The following is a 23,024-nucleotide window of genomic DNA, read 5'->3' as shown; positions in this document are numbered from 1 at the left end:
GTTTTGGGATGATGGTTTGGGGTGTATCTTTGTTTGGAATGATATTAATTTGTTTTAGTGCAATAATTAAAGGTATATTTTTGTTTGAACTATCAAATTAAGCAGTGAAATTTTAAAATAGACAGTTACTCTATAAGCATTTTAGTTTATGGGGTACCGGGTACTTGGCTGATGTAAGCCAGTTATAAGATTTTTAAGACAGGATTTTTGCATTTTTGCAGCAGGTTCTGGAACCTAATAACACATAAAAGTGGGGGAGCACTGTACTGCAGATTCATCTACTGATAAACAAAAAAAAAAATTTATATAATGTGCAAACACAATAATGATTAATTATATCAATATGGCAAAACAAAAAGCTACCAGTGAAAGGGAAGCAGAGGCAGTTAATCCTTGCTTAGGTGTTGCACATCACAATGAAATGCAAAAAATGATATTGTTAAGATACAATAAAGTTTGTTCATACTTACCTGGCAGATATATATATAGCTGTATTTCTCCGAAGTCCGACAGAAATTTCAAAACTCCCGGCACACGCAGTGGTCGGTCAGGTGGTTAGTACCCATTCCCGCCGCTGAGAGGCGGGAGTCAGGAACCATTCCCATTTTCTATCCAGATTTTCTATTCCCACTGTCACCTGAGGGGAGGTGGGTGGGTACTTTGATTATAAATATCTGCCAGGTAAGTATGAACAAACTTTATTGTACCTTAACAATATCATTTTGTTCATGAAACTTACCCGGCAGATATATATATAGCTGAATCCCACCTTTGGAGGTAGGGAGAGACAGAAAAGGATTTTGGAAACACATTACATGCAGATGATAGACATCTTGGTTCCTTACCTGTTAGCATAGTTGACTTCGTGATTACTGTCACCCAAGTCTGCTATTGCTTTACTAGAGTCTCCAGCAAGGTAGTGACCTATATAGCTGGTGAGTTCTAGATGATCTGTCAACGGGAGCGTGACCACAATGTGACTAGACCATTTTGACCATACTATGAGGGCAACGAAGCAAAAACCACCACCTGACCAGCCTAACAAATTTAATTCCCACATTAATTAGGCTAAAGGAAAGGAAGTCCGGCTCAGGTGGGCGACCTTACAACCATAAATCAAAATAAACCTTTAAAAAACTCACCTACCCATTTTCCACAGAGTAGGATGAGAGCTACTTCCTGCCCCCAACAAAGTGTCTGCGGCGACGTATGGTCCAAGCGCATAACAGTTCTTGTATGTCGTCTTCACATCCCGCAGGTAGTGTGAAGGGAACACTGAGTTGCTGCGCCAAAAAGTGGCACTCAGAATGTCATTGAGTGCCATATTCTTTTGGAAGGCTACCGAGGTAGATATAGCCCTCACTTCGTAGGCATTCACTTTCAACAGCTTAATATCACTGTCTTTGCAAGATGAATGCGCCTGTCTAATGGTGTCCCTCAAGAAGAATGCCACAGCATTCTTCGACATAGGTAACTCTGGTCTCTTGACCGAACACCATAAGTTGTTAGAAGGACCTCGACATTCCTTCGTTTTCCGCAAATAAATCTTTAGAGCCCTGACAGGACACAGGACTCTCTCTGGTTCTCGTCCAATGATTTCCCCCATACCCTTAATCTCAAAACTTCTGGGCCAAGGGTTGGAAGGATTCTCATTTTTAGCTAGAAACGTCGGGCTTAATGAGCAGACTGCATTATGCCCCTTAAATCCAATATGCTTGCTAAAAGCTTGAATTTCGCTAACCCTCTTCGCCGTCGCCAGAGCGGTTAGGAAAACAGTTTTCTTAGTAAGATCTCTTAACGATACATTTTGAAGCAGTTCAAACCGACTGGACATTAGGAATTTAAGGACTACGTCCAAATTCCAAGACGGTAATTTAGGTTGAGGAATCTTTGTAGTTTCGAAAGACCTTAATAGATCGTGAATGTCTTTGTCATTTGCCAAATCAATTCCTCTATGTCTAAAGACTACAGATAGCACACTTCTGTAGCCTTTGATTGTCGAGACCGCAAGCTTCAAGTCGTTCTTTAGGTAAAATAAGAAGTCCGCTATTTGGCTCACAGAGGTCGTGGTAGAGGAAATGCCTTTCCTTCTGCACCAACTCCTAAATGTAGCCCACTTTGATTGGTACACTGCAAGAGTGGAAGCCCTTCTTGCATTGGCAATAGCTCTTGCCACAGGTCTTGAAAAACCTCTCGCTCTGGCCAACTTTTTGATAGTCTGAATGCAGTCAGACTCAGAGCGGGGAGGTTTTTGTGGTACCTCTCGAAGTGGGGCTGTTTGAGTAGATCTGTCCTCGAAGGCAGTGTCCTCGGGAAGTCTACTACGAAGGACATGACCTCTGTGAACCATTCTTTTGTCGGCCAGTAAGGGGCGATTAACGTCATTCTCGTCCCTTCTGAAGTCGCAAATTTTCTCATCACTTCTCCCAGGATCTTGAACGGGGGAAAGGCGTACAGATCCATCCCTGTCCAGTCCCAGAGAAGGGCATCTATTGCTATTGCTCTCGGATCGAGCACCGGGGAGCAGTACAGCGGAAGCCTCTTTGTTCTTGATGTCGCAAAGACGTCTACTAGAGGACGTCCCCACAACCTCCACAGCTCTTGGCACACCTCCTGAAGTAGAATCCACTCGGTCGACAGCAGTTGACCTTGCCGACTGAGGAGATCCGCACAGACGTTCTCCACGCCTGCAACGAATCTCGTCAGAATCGTTACGTTTTGCGTTTTCGCCCACAACAAGATCTCTCTCGCTAGGTTGAGCAATGATCGAGAGTGAGTCCCTCCTTGTTTTTTTATGTATGCCAGAGCTGTGGTGTTGTCCGAATTTATCTGAACTATCTTGTGTGAGACTTTGTCTTCGAACAATTGTAGAGCTAAGTATATGGCCGCTAGTTCTTTGAGATTTATGTGCCAGTACACCTGTTCCCCTCTCCAGGTGCCTGACACTTCTTCCCCCCCCAGTGTAGCTCCCCACCCCGTGTTGGATGCGTCGGAGAACAACACTAGGTCGGGGCTCTGAAGTTTGAGGGATACTCCTTCCGATAGTTTTAAAGGATCGAGCCACCACTTAAGGTGATCCTTTACTTCCCTCGGAATTCTTAAAATTGCATCTAAACTTTCTTTGTCCCTCCAATTCTCTTTCAGGAAAAACTGGAGAGGTCTGAGATGTAGTCTTCCCAAGGAAACAAACTTCTCCAGCGAGGAAATGGTCCCCAGCAGACTCATCCATTCCCTCACCGAGCATGATTCTTTCCTTAAGAAGACTGCTATTTTGTCTAATCCTTGTTGTTGATGTCCCTGGGATGGAAAAGCTCGAAAAGCCACTGAATCCATCTGAATCCCCAGATACACGATGGACTGTGTGGGGATCAGTTGTGACTTTTCGAAATTCACCAGAAGTCCCAGGGACTTCGCTAGAGATAAGGTTGATTGAAGGTCCTTCAGACACTTTTCTTTCGATGATGCTCGAATGAGCCAGTCGTCTAGATATAGAGAGATCCTGACGTTTGCAAGATGAAGCCACCTCGCCACATTCTTCATTAAAACTGTGAATATCATTGGTGCCGTACTCAATCCGAAGCAAAGAGCTCTGAATTGGAAAACTCTTCCCTTCATGACAAAACGCAGATACTTCCTCAATTGGTGATGAATCGGGACGTGGAAATATGCGTCTTGCAGGTCTAAAGACACCATCCAATCGCCTTGTCTTAAGGCCCCAAGCACTGACTGAGGTGTCTCCATCTTGAACCTCTGTCTCTCTATAAAAAGATTTAGACTGCTCACATCTAAAACTGGCCTCCAACCTCCCGACTGTTTCGGTACCAGGAATAACCTGTTGTAGAAACCCGGGGATTGAAGGTCGTCTACCTGTTCTATTGCATTCTTCTCGAGCATTTGTTCGAGCAGATCGAACAAGATCTGTTGTTTTTCCAGCTGGTACGAAGGTGATAGATCTCTGGGCGTCGTGCACAGCGGAGGCGACTTCAGGAATGGTATTTTGTATCCTCGCTCGATGACATTGAGCGACCAGGTGTCCGCCTCTATCTTTCTCCAGGCTTTTGCAAATAAGTGAAGCCTGGCTCCTACTGGTGCCTGAAGGACTACATTCTCATTTCTTCCCTTTGGGTTTAGACGGGGCTCTACCTCTGGCAAGGCCTCTTCCTCAAGGAGGAGGTCTCGAGGAAGCCCCACCTCGAAAGGGCTTTATTTTCTTGGAAAACTGTGTTCTTGCAGAAGTTGAAGGAACTACAGGACGTCTAGAAGATTGCGCTAAGAGGTCCTGAGTAGCTTTTTCTTGAAGACTGCCAGCCACATCTTTAATCATAGCCTGGGGAAAGAGATGGTTCGAGAGAGGGGCGAAAAGCAAATCTGCCCTCTGTGCTGGAGATACTGACTTCGCAGTGAATTTGCAGTAGAGAGAGAGCTCTCTTTTTTTAAGAGCCCTGCACAAAAATGCGAAGCTAATTCCTCTGAACCATCCCTGACGGCCTTATCCATACACGCAAGAACGCTGGATAGCTCCCCCAGGCTAATTGAATCTTGACTAAGAGCCTTTGTGTCTAGCAGTCCCAAGCACCAGTCCAACAAATTGAACACTTCTATTGTCCGAAAAAGGCCTTTAAGATGGTGGTCCATTTCCGCAGGAGTCCACGCTACTTTCGCTGACAAAAGGAGAGACCTTCTTGGTGCGTCGACTAGACTGGCAAAATCACCTTGCGCAGATGCAGGAGCTCTTAAACCGACATCTTCACCTGTCTCGTACAAAATGCCTGCCTTACCGCATAGTCTTGAAGGAGGCTGGGCAAAAGAAGACTTTCCCTGTGCTTTCCTCGACTCCATCCAATCTTGAACCTTTTTGAAAGCTCTTTTAGTTGAAAGAGACTTCATCATCTTAACAAAACCCGGAGTCTTGCTAGTTTTCGACAATGGAAACTGAGAAGGAGGAGAGCGAGGAGCTGCGGGTTGGAATTCATCTCCAAAAGAAGCCCGAAGCAAGCGAACTAATACTTGATAATCAGAAGAAACTGACGTAGAAGGTTGATCCTCGTCTGTTTCTTCTGAAATATTACTCAATCCTCCTTCTTCTGTAGGAGCGGCAGAGGGGTCTCCCGACGAAGGTGGTAGAAGCCCTTTCGGTTCAATCTTTGATGAAGAGCGCTGCTGTGACGTACTAGGTGCGTTCTGTATATCTATAGGTTCAGGAATAGAAGTGTTAGTTTCCTGAACAATCTCTCGATGGGAGTGTCTACAAATGTTAGAGTGTAGGCGAGCGTCTGGACAAATATCACGTTGTGAGGCCTGATGAGTGTCTAACAAAACCTCTGTACAGGTGTTCGTAAACTTGTCACACTCGGCGTCCATGCGAGCGCCACACCTGGCGTCCAGCCGAGCGTCACGCTTGACGTCCAGCCGAGCGTCATGACTGCCTAGCGTCCAGCCGAACGTCACGCTTGACGACCGACTGAGCGTCACGCTTAGCACTCCTCTGAGCGCCACGCTTAGCGTCCATATAAGCGTCCAGCTTAGCGTCCATGTCCTGATTCTCAGCTTGCAAACCGCCTTGCTTCGCAGCAGAGAGAACGTCAATCTTCGAATAAAGCGAACCCCTATGAGTAGAGAGGGAAACGCTTCGAAAAGTAGGGCGAGTTTCCTTCCTCTCGATATACGAATCTTTCGAAGGAAGTTGCTCGCGCTCTTTACCCAGCTGCAAGTGGGATGCACGAAATCTAGAGGGCGTAGCCACTGGTGAAAGAGAAGAGCGATCCGAAGAAGCGGGAGACCGCTTAGATCTTTTGATCGGCAATCTATCATCTTTTCTTCTACAACGCGGTTCTACCTCTCTCTCGGCCAGCAACGAAGCCAGTTGTTGTTGCATCGAACGGATGACTCTTTTAGTTGGAGACGATTCCTTTTCAGGTGAAAAGCTGATCCTGTGAGAAGGCGAAGGGCGAGGGGAAGCCCTATTCCTTCTCACACGGACCGACTCAGTTCTTTTCTTGGAGCGACTGGGGCGCTCAAAGGCGTCATCGTCGGAAGACATCCTGGTTCTCTTTTGTGGCGTCAATGCTGCAAAACTCTCTGGCGAAGACCGCAAAGTAGCAGAAGAGAAAGGACGTGAAGCGTCCTCCTCCCTGAGACCAGAAACGCTGGCCGCCTGTGCGGCAACTTGCGTCTTTGCTCTCTTTTGCGGTGGAGAGTAGTCCACATAAAAAGGCGCAGACCGCAAAGCAGAAGGAGCGAAAGGACGTTCTGCGTCCTCCTCTGAGAAACTACTGACGACGGCCGCCTACGCGACATCCGTCTTAGTTCTTTTCAGAGGACGCGAGTGTCCCTCAAAGCTCCAGCCCCTTTGCGGGGAGGACGCCTCCGAAGACGAAAAGCACTCGCGGAGGATACGCACACGAGCGCGCTCTTTGGCAGCCTGGAGATCGTCGCCAGGATCTGCCGAAGGGACGCCAGATCGGTGGGAGTTCCCCGTAACCCTCCTTCGGCTTTCGACATGTCCGTCTCCCTGGTCCTGGGAGTTCGACAGAGGTCCAGGCCTAGAGGCATTATAGGGCCGATCTGACGCCCCCTCCACAACACTGGGGGCACTTTCACTGCACTTCACTTCATTAACACTGCTTTTACCCTCCAAAGCGAGCACTTTAGATTCTAGATTTCGTAATGACTCTAGAATCGTAGAAAGAGCATTGACCTCCACAGATTTTTCAGGGCCCAAAGGCACAAAAGATTTAGGTGTTGCACAAACTACTGAAGGAATAGTAGGAGAAACCTCACTACCCTTACTTCTACTGACTGATGAACTCCTGGAGGAAGACCTCTTTATCCTATCGCGCTCCAATTTTCGCACATAGGATTCATAAGCCTTCCAACCTGAATCAGACAGACATTCACACTCCTTACAACAGTCATCTATTACACACACATGGTCTCTACAATTCGTGCATACTGTGTGTGGGTCTACCGAACCTTTCGGTAGCCTCACCTTACAACCTTCCATACAACACACTCTGGTACTAGTTGAACTAGTCCCAGACATCTTAGTTAAAGAAAAAACCAAACCAAATTCAAAATTCAATCCACTATCAGCGTATGCCAAGTCACGATCCACGTTCAATAACCAAAAGACAAACGGAATACTTAAGTAACAAAGTTTCGAAAATCCTAGACAGAGGTACTGAAAACAGTTGTTATCAGTACCGGCGACAGAAAAAATCTGGATAGAAAATGGGAATGGTTCCTGACTCCCGCCTCCCAGCGGCGGGAATGGGTACTAACCACCTGGCCGACCACTGCGTGTGCCGGGAGTTTTGAAATTTCTGTCGGACTTCGAAGAAATACAGCTATATATATATCTGCCGGGTAAGTTTCATGAACAAAATTCTTCTTGCCCGGACATCACATTAGTGATCATCAAATAATAAATATGAAATTTTGTGGGGTTCCCAAACCACCATAATGGCAGTTTTTGGTTTGCTTTTAGTAAAATAACTTCAACACTTACCTAAGCCAAATAATTTCTCTGTCTGTCCTTGGCCAAGAACAAGCAGAGAGCACCCCCTTCACAACCCATGAAAAATTCCAAGGTTCAATACCATTTTCTTCTGAAGTCATGATAAGAGTAATTTTTTCTTTTTTAAGACTGCTGAGAAGTTACTGAAAAGAGAAAAGAAAATTCTTTGAATTGGGTTACACATTGGGCTTCATAAAGCAACAGTACTATCATACTAATATGATAAAAACTGGCGCCCAAGTTCAGCTTGCCTGAGTACCAGCTACCCTAGGACCGGACTTGGTACTGTTATGATATTGAATTAATACATATAAGTCATACAGAACCAGGCATTGGAGATCATATGGTACTATGCTATGCTGATTACAGATACAGAATGGTTAGAATTATTGGTTGGAATGTTACATTGGATGAAGAATATTTTTTTGTTGAAGGAAGCAGATTACACATTCTATGGAGAAGTGTTCTATTTCAGTAAGAATATCCTGAAGGGGAGGTAGATTGGGAATAGAGGTTAGGTTGGTAAAGGCTCTGTTGCGTGTGACTGTGTGCTGGGGGCAGGAGGGGATTACACAGGATATGGAAAGAGTGAAACAAAAAGTTGGACACAAGTTTGGAGGGGATCCGTTCATCAGGTGGGAGTGTGTTAGGTTTGAAATTACAATGTTTAGAAATAAATTGTGATTTTCCTATCTGTACAAATATGAGGTCCTTTACAATAGGAATTGCTCACAGCAAAGCTGGAACATGGCCATTAGGACTCTTAAACAAGGTGGTTGGGCAGTAACTACCGTCCGGTAGGCGGGGAGACCCGCCTGCATGTATGGAAACATTCCACTTTGCCTTTTGGACCAAGTTTCAGATTGAGGGATGGCATGAAGTGGGCATTAGTGTAAAGGACCTCAGGTTTGTATTTAGGAAAAATACAATTTACTTTTAAAAACTGATTTGTTCCTGCACAATATACAAACCCTTGGTCTTTTACAATATGAAGAATCGCTTATTCGAGGGAGGAATTAGAGCGAGTCTCTTGAACTGACAGGAGTTCAGCACACCTAGGGTACTCTTCCTGGTCGAAAGAGCGAGGAGGAGTCTCCCACCTCTGACAACTGATTGGTGTATAAGAACTGCAGGATTAAGAGTCAGACTTCTGGGCCTTATCAAATGAGTTAGGAATCGTAACTCATAGGAAAAAGGCTGGGAAGATTATTAAGAGTTGGAAGCATTAAGGCAAATTGGAGATCTGAATTAGGACAATATCCCTTATCTTAGCACCAGAATTGCCCACAGGTTGCTGACTGGTGCTGGGTAGAGATGAAATTTCATGTGGGACTGCCTGGAAGGAAACCAGAGCGGTGTCCTCCAGGCTTGCTGCCCCTTGTTGCAAGAGGGAATACCCTTCATGGCAAGGAGAAACAGCGTGAGACCTAAGATTGATGAAGAGAGCTTGATTGAGCATATTGAAACTCGGAACAAATTCCTTGTCAGGAGAAAATGTATTCATCTAGTTGAGAACGCCCTCACAAGCAAGGAATGCAGCATCCCTACGGAAACCCTCGTCTCTCCTGGCAGAGCAAGAGTCTCTTAACAGTTAAGATTATTCACAGGGGAGGCTGCAGTCCTATTCCTGAGATCAGTGTGCTGACGAAGCGGCGCAAAGATCTCTGCTGAATGAAAATCGAGGGTATTCATATCCCAAAGGAAACCCTTGGGTTTTCCTGAGGTATGAAACTCCCAATTTCCTTCCCTTGAAAGGAGGTTTTACAGGACTCAATGAAATTTTCCTCGACTACTTCAGCGTATGACAAGATGATCAGAGGATCAATCTCTAGATACTAACTTTGCAGCCAAATTCCAAAAAAGAAACACTCATTGGAATTCTCTCCATCCGCCTTGCAGCTCTCAGAACAAACGAGGGGGCCAAAAGAATGGTAAGGAGAAAAGGCATTCCTAGAAGAAATCCTACCTGTCCTCCTAGGAGAACTAGCAGGAGGGGTAGATTGTAGGTGATCATCAATTTGTGATGACTGCTGGACGGGGAAGGAGGATGGCAAAGCACCAACCTGAGGAGAGCAAAAGTTCTCCCAGGCAGGGCCGGCCGCTCAATTTGGCTGAAGAGTGAGCAGAGCCGGTCACATAATGCAACTATGATCAGTACTCATCTGCTAAGGACTATTGTTGTCCTCCAACATGCACTATTCTCCTTCGAGGCAGAAGCCCATTGAGAACAAAGTTCAAAGAGGGATTGTGTCTTCTATCCTTTGTGGTCGGACCCTAAGGTCCAAGACACAAGGATGGAACCTGACCAAGCGCCTAAATAGCGCTATCAGGGTGTCTTGGCACTTCTCTCAATGTGTTCCTAAACTGGACTGGAGAGCGAACTCCCCAGTGCTGGCTGAGAAATGCCTAAGATTCTGTAAAATACTGAGCAGTTAATAAAACATCAACCGAATGTTCATGATTCTAACCAAGTGCTCAGGGAGCTCCTGAAGTTCCAAGGAACTCGAGTGATCTGTGAGACTCCCGAACCTCATAAAAATGATCATCGACTTCTGAGCACTTGCGTTCCCTAGGAATCTCGGAGAGCCCAAGATATTCCAAGGACTTCAAGTGCTTGGCGAGACTCCTGAATCTCGTATAACAATCATCAGGAGTGTCTTCTCTTGCCTGAGTGTTCATAATTCCAAAGAATCCAAGTGTTCAGCAAGTGCCAGAAATTCCAAGGAATTTAAGGACTAGGCAAGACTCCTGAATCTTGTAAGAACAATTATCAGGAGTGATCTTCTCTGGCCTTCTGAATGCTCGCAATTCCAAAGAATCCAAGCATTTGGCGAGCGCCAGAAATTCTAATGAATTCAAGCGCTCGGTGAGACTCCCGAATATTGTAAGAACAATCATAGAGAGATCTCTTTTAGGCCTGTACCGAGGTGGGGGGGTCCGAATGACCCCCTATAAATTCTGGAAGACCATATTTTCTGAGACTATCCTTTTCATTGAACTGTGCTTACAGAATAATAAACAACAATCTTCTGTTTTTTTGGCAAATCTTTTTTTTTTTTCTAAGACAGTGGGGACCCTGTATTCGCGTTCTGCGGATTCGCGGACTCACTGATTCGCAGATTTTTATCTGGACCATATCTACCCATATTCTCTCTCTCTCTCTCTCTCTCTCTCTCTCTCTCTCTCTCTCTCTCTCTCTCTCTCTCTCTCTCTCTTTTACTGAGATGAGAATTTCTATGGTACATGTGTATGTTTATTAATATTTTTGCATAATAACAGTAATAGTAATATAACCAATTTCAAAATTCATATGTGCTAGTATTTTATAGAAGTCCAATAATCTATCCATTTCAGACTTTTATATAAGGATAACCCTCCCCCCCCATCTCTCTCTCTCTCTCTCTCTCTCTCTCTCTCTCTCTCTCTCTCTCTCTTTCTCTCTCTCTCTCTCTCTCTCTCTCTCTCTCTCTCTCTCTCTCTCTCTCTTTTGCCAAAGGAGATAGTATGTCCTAGTGGTAACTCGCCCTCTGTCTGGGCTGGAAATGTATGTATAAGTGTATCTTTAAGGACATTAATACATTTCATGGTAAAATAATAATATACAGGGGGTCCTCGAGTTACGACGTTGATCCGTTCTTAAGATGCGTCGTAACACGATTTTCAGCGTAAGTCGGAACATTAAAAAATACCACATGATTTAATGTAAATACCTATCAATAACAACGAGAGAACAATTCCTTACCTTTATTAATTTGATTGGCTTGCACACTGGAGAGGAAGCTGCGGTGCTGGAGAGACTGGGGGAGGTTAGTGAAGAGAAAAAGAACCTCCAGAAGATGCTGGAGATGCTGAGGCAGGTGATTCTTGAGGTGAGGCAGAACATACTACTGGAGATGCTGGGGCAGGTGAGTCTTTAGGTGAGGCAGAACCTACAGAAGGTGCTGGAGATGCTGGGGCAGGTGAGTCTGGGTTAGCAGAACATTCAGAAGGTGCTGGAGATTGTGGGGCAGGCGAGTCTGGATTAGCAGAGGCAGCTGAGGTAAAGGGTACAGGATCTCTTGCAGGCCTCTCTACCTTCTAAAATACTGCTCCAGGTTAGTCTGAACAGAGAGCAACCTCTTTTCATCCAAGATCTCCTTGTAACACTGCATCAAATCCATGATGCCTCCGGAAACCCTAGTGAACCTGTCCAAGTTGGGATCCTGAGCCTCAAAAGTTGTCAACGCTTGCTGCAACTCTGCAAAACCTCTTGCCAAGTCCTGCCTTGTGAAAGCCTTAGGCTCTGGGGTGGGTGCTTCTTCTTCTTCCTCTATCATCTGCTTCTCCAGTTGTATCAGGTCCTCAGCAGATAACTCCTCGCCATGAGACTCCAGCAGCTCTGTAACATCATCAACCTCCATCTCCAAATTGATTTCCTTACTCAGGGCAACAACGTTCTTGACAACTTGCTGAACTGTGTCCTCAAACCCATGGAAATCATTCACAAATTGAGGACAAATTTTCTTCCAGACACCATTCATGTTTGTTTGCTTAACCTCCTCCCAGGAATCAGCAATGTTCTTTACAGCATCAAGGATGTTGTAGGATTTCCAAAAGTCCTTCAGAGTCAAGTCCTTCAGAGTCAAGTCCTTCTTGGTTTCAGTTGCCTGTAAAGCCATAGCAATTGTCCTTCGTAGGTAGTAGGCCTTGAACGAAGCAATCACTCCTTGGTCCATAGGCTGTAAAAGGGCCGTGGTATTAGGTGGAAGGTAAACCACCTTGACATTAGGGTTGAAGTCTCCCAGCTGGGCAGGGTGTCCAGGGGCATTGTCCAGCACTAGCATCACCTTAAAGGGGATACCCTTGGAGGCACAATACCGCTCCACACTTGGAACAAAATGGTTTACGAACCAGTCCTCAAACACTGCAAGTGTCACCCATGCCTTCTTGTTGGACTTCCAAATTACTGGTAGTTGACCCTTCCAAATACCCTTGAGTGCCCTTGGATTTTCAGCCTGATACACCAACAAGGGCTTCAGTTTGAAGTCGCCAGCTGCATTACCCCCAAGAAGTAAAGTTAGCCTCTCCTTGCTGGCTTTATGACCGGGTGCTGACTTCTCCTCCTTGGCAATTTAAGTGCGGTTAGGCATACACTTCCAAAACAAACCTGTCTCGTCTACGTTAAACTCTTGCTGAGCAGAATAACCCCCCTCCTTAATTATCTCAGACAACGCTTTAGGAAATTCACTCGCTGCTTTCTCATCCCCAATAGCAGCTTCACCTTGCACTTTAAGGTTATGGTAATTGGCCCAAGCTTAAATCGCATAAACCAACCCCTACTAGCCACAAACTCTTCACTTTCACTTCCCTCCCCCTTTTCTGTTTTCAACGCTTCAAACAATCTTTTCGCCTTCTCCTGAATCACCATAAGGCTGACTGGGATATGCCGTTGATTTTGGTCTTCCAACCAAAGCACCAATTACCTTTCCATTTCAATTATTAGACCACTACGCTGCTTAGTTATCACTGTCGCTTTCATAGGAGCAGATCCTTTCACATGTTCAACGATGCGCTCTTTATCTTTGATAATGGTAGCAACGGTCGAACGGCTAAGGCCAAGCGAGCGGCCAATGTTTGTTGGCGTTTCTCCCTTCTCAGATCGCTTTATAATGTCCACTTTAATTTCCATGGTGATGGCCTTTCTTTTCTTCGATGCACTACCATCAGAAGAGTCCGCCTTGCGCTTGGGAGCCATAACAAAGAGCAAAAAGTTACAAAAACGATACAACACGAGGGAGAGAGAGACAGTGTAAAGAACCAAAATGGCCTATGGGTGAGGAATGAGCGTAGCGAAGCGACACCGTCCTCTCCCCCACAAAGCGTATTCTTCCGCCGTGCGCCCGGAACTAGTTCGCGTTTGTTTACGTCGCTTACGACGCTAAACCGCGTAAGACGGAACGACGCAAAATATTATTTCTTATATTTTTATGGGGGCGAGTTAGTAACCACAAAACATCGTAAGTCGAGACCGGCGTAACCCGAGGACTTACTGTACAGTACTAGTTTACAAATAATATTAAGTTTAATGAGATTAAACAGTAACAATAACATCTCTCTCTCTCTCTCTTACTTATGTATGTTTATTTGTTTTGTAGCATAAATAAATGATTTACCTCATAACTAATTTTCAAATATTAATAGGATTAATTAAAAATAGTGATTCCCAGTCTTTTTATCCACGTGGAGGAAGGTGGGCGGGGGAGTAAATGACAGTTTGATATACGTATTGGCGGAGTATTGGCGGAGGGTAAGGAGTCAGAGTTTAGGATTTATTCTCTCTCTCTCTCTCTCTCTCTCTCTCTCTCTCGTCTTCCTCCTATTCTCCTCTCTCTCTCTCTCTCTGCCTGCCTCAGAAATAATTCATAATTTCACTCTTGATGGTCAGATATATGATGTTGCCATTCACTGGTCTCTCTCTCTCTCTCTCTCTCTGTGTTATTGGCTGTAGGTATATATTTTTAATGGTAAAATGTTTAAGATGACTTTGAAAAGGGATTTTGACGAAGGAAAAATCTATTTCTGGGGAGAGACCTGAGTCGCCTGATGAAAAGGATCCTGCTATCCACTTTTCTAGTATAAATAGTTTCTAAATATGTATACCAGAGAAAAAAGCTAGCATTGGTATGCAGAGGTTACTACCCTCGCGCAAGCACCCAAAGGGCGTCGGGTATAAAGTTCGGGGCGTGTGAAAGCCAATATTCACAGGTCTCCTGCCATTTAGTCTTTTCCCTCTCAAAAACCTCCATATGGAGTGAGCCGAGTCAACGGTCACACCTACATCGCCCTCGTACTACTACTGTTAATACCAGACTCGAGCGACATCTGCAATCCTGATGTTTTAGATACCTTTTATGGCATGGATAGGTGTAGGGAAGGGAAGACTACCAAAGGGATCGGGTTTCACTGGGCGACACAGGTCTCTCCCCAGAAATAGATTTTTCCTTCGTCAAAATCCCTTTTCTGGGTCGACCTGTGTTTGCCGGTGAAAATTTACCAGAGAATACTATCCAAGACTACTGAATAATAAGTAAACTTAAGAGGAGAAATGAAAACTGAAATTCATTTAAATATAAGTTTACTCACTGCAAAAATATTCTAGTAACAATAGTTAAACTTAAACTTATTATTAATAATTATCCTAAGACTTAACCTATGACTTAGAATTAATTATACTTAAAGGTAATACAAAATAATACAGTATCATAAAATGAATTTGATACAAATTCAGAGTATGTACACTCGACAAGAAAACTAAAGATACAGTTTTCATTAGCTTTCGTTCATCCAATTTCCCATTTGTTTTTACTGAAAAGACATAATATCGCTAAATTTACTCTAGAATATGAAAATATACTGCAAATTATATCTTATAAGTCAAAACTGCAAAACAAAGCCGTTGAGATACTTAAAATCACGATATATGTCCGAAGTAATTGAAATTTCTCAGATGGATTCGTTCATAGAGATCTGGTAGATAGAATGTGAATTTCTGATTTTAGTACTATGTATCACGACGACAATAATTACTCGTTTTGCTTCATGAACGGGGATATATTGCATTATTGTAATTGGTGAATGCAATTGATTCAGTTTCTACAAACTTATGTTGTATTCCAAAGCGATTAAAGTTAGCTGACGTCAATGGCACTCAGCGTTGCGACGGTTAAGGTATGTTGAACAAATCTAGTTGCATCCGCAAGAGTGTTTTCTATGATGTGAGGAGGAGCCCTAGAACTTCGAGCGGGAAAGCGTAAGTCACTGGATACTGGCTAACGTAACGGATTTCACACTTTGATTACTTTGATGTTGACATGGATCGAATGCTAGTTGCTGTTTACAAAGCTACTGTCTTTAAACATAGATCTTAATCAAGGTTAAAGTAGCACGTCAGCTCAAAGATTTTCTAGCTATATGCTCCCATTACAAAGCAGTTCGTAGTAGCCTACTGCCCCACACAACTGCATTTCTTTGCCGCGAGGCTGAAAGATCTCTCACGATATAAAAGTTTAATTGCCTGTGCAATACATATTGAGTTATTTGTGGTAATAAATATTTTTACTTAACTCTTTTTTTGTGAATGATTTGTGGATGAAACCCGATTTTCAAAAGTAAAGACTATTTCAAGAGAGCAAGAATGACCGCACCCTGTGTCTAAAATTTTCCACGTCATTTTTACAATTTTTGAATGCTACGGCAACTGTCGAATGTAATCAAGATTAGGGTATGAATTTCTTAGAGAATTAACTTGAATATTATGATTCTTCAAATTTTATTTAGCATAGTGCAGCACGATCTTGGCAGTCATATCATGTCGCGCAAGCATAAGCCTATCGATAGGGATACTTAATTTATTATATTTTCTTCTGCCTTTCCCCGTCACAAGTCCATCACCAGTGCTATAATTCTCTCTCTCTCTCCAATTCTAAAACATACTTTAAAAATATATATTTTACCACTCAATCTCCTAAAGATAATATAATGAAATTAAGTCGTTATAAATAGGCCTAAGCTTTCACATGAGCAGATTTTGCTCCTCTCTCTCTCTCTCTCTCTCTCTCTCTCTCTCTCTCTCTCTCTCTCTCTCTCTCTCTCTCTCTCTCTCTCCACTTTTAAAACATTTGAAAAAATATTATCACTCAATCTCTCAAAGTAAATATAATGAATTAAGTATCTCTATAGATAGGCCTATGCTCTCTCTCTCTCTCTCTCTCTCTCTCTCTCTCTCTCTCTCTCTCTCTCTCTCTCTCTCTCTCCACTTTTGAAACATTTGAAAAAATATTATCACTTAATCTCTCAAAGTAAATATGTATAATGAATTAAGTATCTCTATCGATAGGCCAATGCTTGCGCGCTCTCTCTCTATCGTCATAATATTTCATCCTTTACTGTATTGTTCCTCATGATTTCCACAAGTACACAAGTACAGCCCAAATTTCAAAACCCTTTCTCTCATTGTTTAAGATTCGTCTTTAATTACGTATGAATTTTACGTCAGTTTAGTGTCAAACATTACTTATGAATAAGGTTTCACAGTAGGTTTTAAAAAACGATGATCGATATTCTACCCTGAACTGACGTTACCAAACCAACATTAACGAATAATATAGAGCCTGTTTCTACATTCAAGTATAAATGATTATAGGACCTCAACAGAATCTTTATGGTGTAAAGTTGATGGAAATCTAGAAAGCAACAAACACTATGATTTTGAAGCTCCGCCCCCTTTCAAGAGTTGCCAGGTGTGGCATTATTGAACAATATATGTCCGAAGATTTAAAAAAACTATCTTAATTTTCCTTGCCGAGTGTACACATTGGTCTATAAAAGCCTATCCGGAACCAATAATTTATGTACAAGCATAAGTGGCAGGATGACGCCAAGTCCTCCCAACACCGAGGAGAAAGGTATCATGGAGAGTACGAGTGAGGCAGGTAGAAAGGAGAGGGGGGGGGGGGGGGGGGGGGGGGGGGGGGGGGGGGGGTGAAAGGTGGGGCAGAAGAAGGTTTGGAAATGTTATTCGGGGGAGACTATGCTCCCTGCAGCAATTGTTGAATATTTAAGGGCCTCCAAATTCTTCAAATAATGGCGCTTGAAAACTACTGGAGATTTCCACCCCGTGTATTTCTTCAGATCCTCAAAATTCATATTTTGGAAGTAATTAATTGATGTAGCCACCACCCGGATGTCATGAACATGTTGGAATGAATCCGGGTTGGCTTGTTTTATAAAGTAAAGTATTAGCTGTCTAATAGTACCTTTGATAGAGATTGTGCCACCATGTTCTCTAATAAAGAGGTCCTGGCTAAAAAATGACTTAAGAGCAGTGACAGGGCATCGAGATGTGTCCTGTGTCAGGGGAATGATTTTCCAAGGAGACCATCTACAGTGGGGCCTCGTTATCCACGGGGGATAGGGCCCAGAACCCCCCCGTGATAAGTAAATACCCGTGTTATCCTGATACCCCCCTCAAAAATTGCTTAAAACTGCCTACTTTAATAGTTAACCCACCCAAGACCACTATTCCAATGTTTATAACTGCCTACTTTAGTTCAAACACCAAATATGTTTTCAACTATCACCTAAAACTAAATTCAAGACAGTTTTAAAGTTATTGTACAAAATTAGCCTTAAAAAATAAATGTAGTATATGTACTACTGTACATATGTAGCCTACTAGCCTAGGGATTACAGCTAGAAGCCTACATACGCATGGTGGGCCTCTTTTTTTTTACAAGGAAAGAGAGGATGAGTGGTAAGAGAACTATCAAAATATGTAAATCATATGGGTACTCACCAACAATCTATGTTGATAAAAGATGGCGACAATTTTGCAGTGCAATCCAGTAATATAATAACGATAATGCTACCAACAGTATGCAGCGATACATCTCTTCCCTTCGTCACAACACGTTAATACTAGTATATTCCACGTAAAAACCTTCATCTGACCTTTAGGCGTCTTTCCCATAAGAGTAAAAGAATCAGGGCTTTTGGATGCCACATAATTAACTCGTTTATATGGGTACAATTTAAAGAACGCGCCGCACACCACATTTCATAACAACAACAAGCAAACGTTTGTAGGCCAGTGTTGCCAACTGGGAATGGCAATTTCTTGCTAGATTTTGTTCCATAAAAGGCTAAAAAAAATCACATACCGTATATATACTCGAATAACGTGCAATCTCCCATATCGTGCGACCCCCTAATTTTCACCAATAAACAGTGGTTTTGTGTTTTGTCATGTATCTCATGTATCATGCAAGTTCATAAGGTTGGTGGTCTAGCCTGCTAATGGCCGAGTCATTCAGATGTGTGCTGATGCTAGTCAATTTACGGTAATTTTCTTATTAATCTCGAGAATTTAATAGAAAATCTCAAGATTAAAAAAAAATCCCAAGATAATAAAATAATTGTAAAAATAACACGCCTTGGAGTCCTTAATCATTCTCTCTCCTCTCTCTCTTCTCTCTCTCTCGCTCTCGTCTCTCTCTCTCTCTCTCTCTCTCTCTCAGGAATAAATACGTACGTACTGTAATTTGCAGTAAATGTGTAGACATTGTGTGCGTGTTTAAAAAAATGTGCAGTACACACACATTCCGATGTTTCGGTTTTTTGGAATTTTTCAGATTTCGGAAATGTGAGGTCAGATGCATATCAAACAACACCACTACTGCAGCAAAAACATTTTTTTCCCTTTATGTTTTTCATTATTGTTATTTATTAATTACAGTTTATTTAAATAAATATTAATATAATACTGTTAAATGAATGTGAGATAATTAACCCTCTTACGCCGGAGCCCTAAAAATCAAAAAACGTCTCCCCGTATGCCGGGCCTGGTTGGAGTGAGCGCGAGGAAGTGGAAAAAATAATTTTTTCAAAAAATACAGCAAGCGCGTACTTTTGAAGATTAAGAGTTCATTTTTGGCTCCTTTTTTTGTCATTGCCTGAAGTTTAGAATGCAACCATCAGAAATGAAAATAATATCATTATCATATGTAAATAATGCGATATATGGTAGCGAAAAAAAAAATTTCATACATAATTGTATTCAAATCACGCTGTGCAGAAAACGGTCAAAGCTAACCAGTTACTTTTTTTTGCGTTGTATTGTACACTAAATTGCGATCATTTTGATATATAATACATTGTAAAACAATAAAATCAACACCGGAAAAATATTATCACAAAATGATGTACGAATTCGTAACGAGCGGACGTAAAAAAATGTTATTTTCAAAAATTCACCGTAATTCTAAATAATGTTCTAGAGACTTCCAATTTGTTTCAAAATTAAGACAAATGATTGAATATTACGATATTGTAAGAGTTTTAGATTAGAATTGCAGATTTCGACATTTCGGAAGAGTTAAATTTGACCGAATGTCGAAATTTTAATATATATATTTTTTTATATGGACATATTTCGAAGATGGAAAAAGCTACAACCTTCAATTATTTTTTATTGTATTCTTCATGAATTTGCACACATTTTGATATATGAAACTCTATAAAAAGGCTAATATGAAAAGGAGCAAATATTAGGATAATGCCATGTACGTATATATTTTTCAAAAATTCACCATAAATCACAATATTGTTTTAGAGACTTCAAATTTGTTTCAAAATGAAGAAAAATGACAGAATATTACTAGGCCGTAAGAGTTTTAGCTTACAATTGCGTTTTTCAACTATTTCGGTAGAGTCAAATTTGACCGAACGTGGTTTTTTCTATTTATCGTGATTTATATGCAAATATTTCGAAAAAGAGAAAAGCTACAACCTTCAATCATTTTTAGTTGTATTCTACATGAAATTACGCACATTTTCATATATAAAACTTTATGTAACAGCTAATTTTAAATGGTGCAAACATTTCGACAATCGCACAAAAAAATTCTGATTTTTTCGGAAGTTACCGCGCGAACGTAATGTTTTTTTTTTTTCATAAATTCACCATAAAATCGAAATATTGTGCTAGAGACTTCCAAGTCGTTGCAAAAAGAAGGTAAATGATTGAATATTACTAGAATATAAGAGTTTTAGCTTACCAATTGCGTTTTTCGTTTTTTCGACCATTTCGGTAGAGTCAAAGTTGACCGAAAGTTGAAATTTTTGCACTTAACGTTATTTATATGAAAAATATTTCAAAACTGATAAAAGCTACAACCATGGGTTGTTTTTGTTGTATTGTGCATGAAATTGCGCACATTTACATATATAAAACTTTATGAACGGCAAATTTAAAAGGGTGCAAACATTAGGACAATCGCACGAAAAAATTTATCGAAGAGTTATCGCACGAACGTAAGGAAAAGTTTTTTCATAAATTCACCATAAATGCGAAATATTGTGCTAGAGAGCGTCCAATTTTGTTTGCCGAAAATTGGAAGGCAAATTTTATTGAATTTTACTTACTATTAGATGTCTTAAGAGGTTTTAGCTTGACAAGTTGCGTTTCTCGACCTATTTCTGTACGAAGTCAAAACAAAGTTGACCGGAGGTTGAAATTTTTTGGTCACTTATCGTTATTTATATGAAAATATTTCAAACTGATAAAAGCTACAATCATGAGTATTTTTTAGTTGTATTGTGCATGAAATTGCGCACATTTTCATATATAATACTTCATGTAAAGGATAATTTAAAATGGTGCAATAATTATGTCAAAGTGACGAAATAATTTCCGAGATGTGTCACTGATACTTTTTAGTGTGATAAGAAAGAAATTCGCGCTTGCGCGCCTGCGTAGCGATTGTAAACAAAACAACGCCTGATCCGTGAACTCCCGGCATCCCCCAAAGGCGCGTGATACAAAAGTTTTCGGCTGGTAGGCCTATAAGTATTTTTCCGCGAATTTTTAAAAAACTTTTTTGAGCCGACGTATGATACGTCCAATCGGCATACGGGAGACATTTTGACTCGACGTTTAATACGTCCAATCGGCGTAAGAGGGTTAAGATCACCTATAATAAAATAGTGGGACAATTAATACCATATGTTCACTAATAGGTATTATTTTCAAAACAAACATTCCGTAAAACACAAAAAATATATGTACTTAACAATCAAAATATAATAATGTTTTGCAGTTCAACTTGTGAATTTTAACAATAAGTATGACTATATAATATATTTTACCATATCGATCTTGAAGTTGAAGAGTCGTAAAATTCTGAGGATGGTCCAGGAAAAGGATTTGTACTTTGTGATTACGTATCGCTACAACACCATGTGGTATTTTCATACCACTATATTGATGACGCATCGCTACGACACACTGGTGTTTTTCATACCACTATACGTTAAAGTTAAAAAAAAAAAAAAAAACATGACATAGAATCGACTTGCGACTTCGTTCACTTTGATATTTTTAACGATACAATAACTATCATTTGTACTACTAAAACCATCTTCACATAAGTAATTTTTCGTAAGATATGTGTTGTTGCAAAAGCTAGCTTATACATAAAAGGCTTTTATAATTTAAGTCATCTTAGATATACATATGCACCCAAACTCCATTGTGGGGAAATTTACTACTGTTTCCTCGGATATTGAAATACTTTAGCATCATTCAAACACTTTAATAATATAATGCATAAATACTAGGCTATACATATTTACATCGTATACAAATACTACATACAACGTTATATCATCTTTTATATACAAAGTTAACCAGTTTATATACACATACTTTTATATACAAAGTTAATCATATGAGTAGTGATCAGACGACAGCTGTGCACTGGACTACGTACGTACTACTTGGAAGATAAAACGAACAAAAATTTGTTGTTGTTAGTCGCCGGGATAGATAACATTTTTCCAGAGATTAAAAAGCTGAATTTTGTTTTGAAGGTATGTCAACCGCGATATTATATTATTGTTTTCACGAAGGAATAATTATATAAGAAAATTATTGAGTAATTTTTGCCGTCAGCAGTCAGAAAATCACGAACATGGTAACGTTCAAACCTAGTGCCATCCATGGCGTATGTCTATAAATAGAACAGAAGCAGAGGGCAGTCATTGGATAACAGATCTCCATGGCTACCAACCAACCAATCAGGTGTTAGTTATACTACTCTGTAATTTCTTAGAATGAACGTTTACACACACGAAGCTAACGATGATGTTATGTGTTTTGCATACAGTACGTAGTTTTAGTTTTTTATTTTTTTATTAGTGTAAGTATTTTTACTGAAGTTCAATGAAGAAATAGAATGATTCCTTCTCATTACTTTGAATGCAAGATGGCTTGAAGATTCTTTCGCAAAAAGAAGAGAAAAAAAAATTCCTTAGAAGATGATACCTATTTACTAACGCGGTTGACATACCTTCAAAACAAAATTCAGCTCTTTAATCTCTGGAAAAATGTTATCTATCCCGGCGACTAACAACAACAAAATTTTTGTTTGTTTTATCTTCCAAGTAGTGCGTACGTAGTCCAGTGCACAGCTGTCGTCTGATCACTACTCATATGATTAATTTTGTATATAAAAGTATGTGTATATAACTGTTAACTTTGTATATAAAAGTATGTGTATATAACTGTATGTAGTATTTGTATACGATGTAAATATGTATAGCCTAGTATTTATGCATTATATTATTAAAGTGTTTGAATGATGCTAAAGTATTTCAATATCCGAGGAAACAGTAGTAATTTCCCCACAATGAGTTTGGGTACATATGTATATCTAAGATGACTTTAAATTATAAAAGCCTTTTATGTATAAGCTAGCTTTTGTAACAACACATATCTTACGAAAAATTACTTATGTGAAGATGGTTTTTAGTAGTACAAATGATAGTTATTGTATCGTTAAAAATATCAAAGTGAACGAAGTCGCAAAGTCGATTCTATGTCATGTTTTTCCTAAACGCGTTGACTTAAAGGAAAAACGTTTAAATTGGTTGTTTTATCACTGGCACAAACCCATAACAATGCAGTGTATGT

At 41.0% G+C, this 23,024-nt stretch overlaps 1 protein-coding gene across 4 annotated transcripts in view; it reads right to left on the bottom strand.

Annotated features, from left to right (window-relative positions):
* LOC135206009 (dual specificity protein phosphatase 23-like) overlaps positions 1-23,024 on the bottom strand; it is a 99,611-nt gene that overhangs the window by 56,273 nt on the left and 20,314 nt on the right. For all 4 annotated transcript variants that reach the window (XM_064237201.1, XM_064237187.1, XM_064237182.1 and 1 more), the window contains exon 2: positions 7,508-7,659. In XM_064237201.1, coding sequence (XP_064093271.1) covers positions 7,508-7,617 — 110 coding nt within the window. In that variant the 5' untranslated portion in view covers positions 7,618-7,659. The remainder of the gene's footprint in view (positions 1-7,507; positions 7,660-23,024) is intronic.

Source organism: Macrobrachium nipponense, chromosome 11 (genome assembly GCF_015104395.2).
Source record: "Macrobrachium nipponense isolate FS-2020 chromosome 11, ASM1510439v2, whole genome shotgun sequence".
In the NCBI taxonomy this organism is placed as follows: Eukaryota; Metazoa; Arthropoda; class Malacostraca; order Decapoda; family Palaemonidae; genus Macrobrachium; species Macrobrachium nipponense.
Note: the sequence above shows the minus strand (reverse complement) of the source record. Positions and strands in the feature narration are given on the sequence as shown.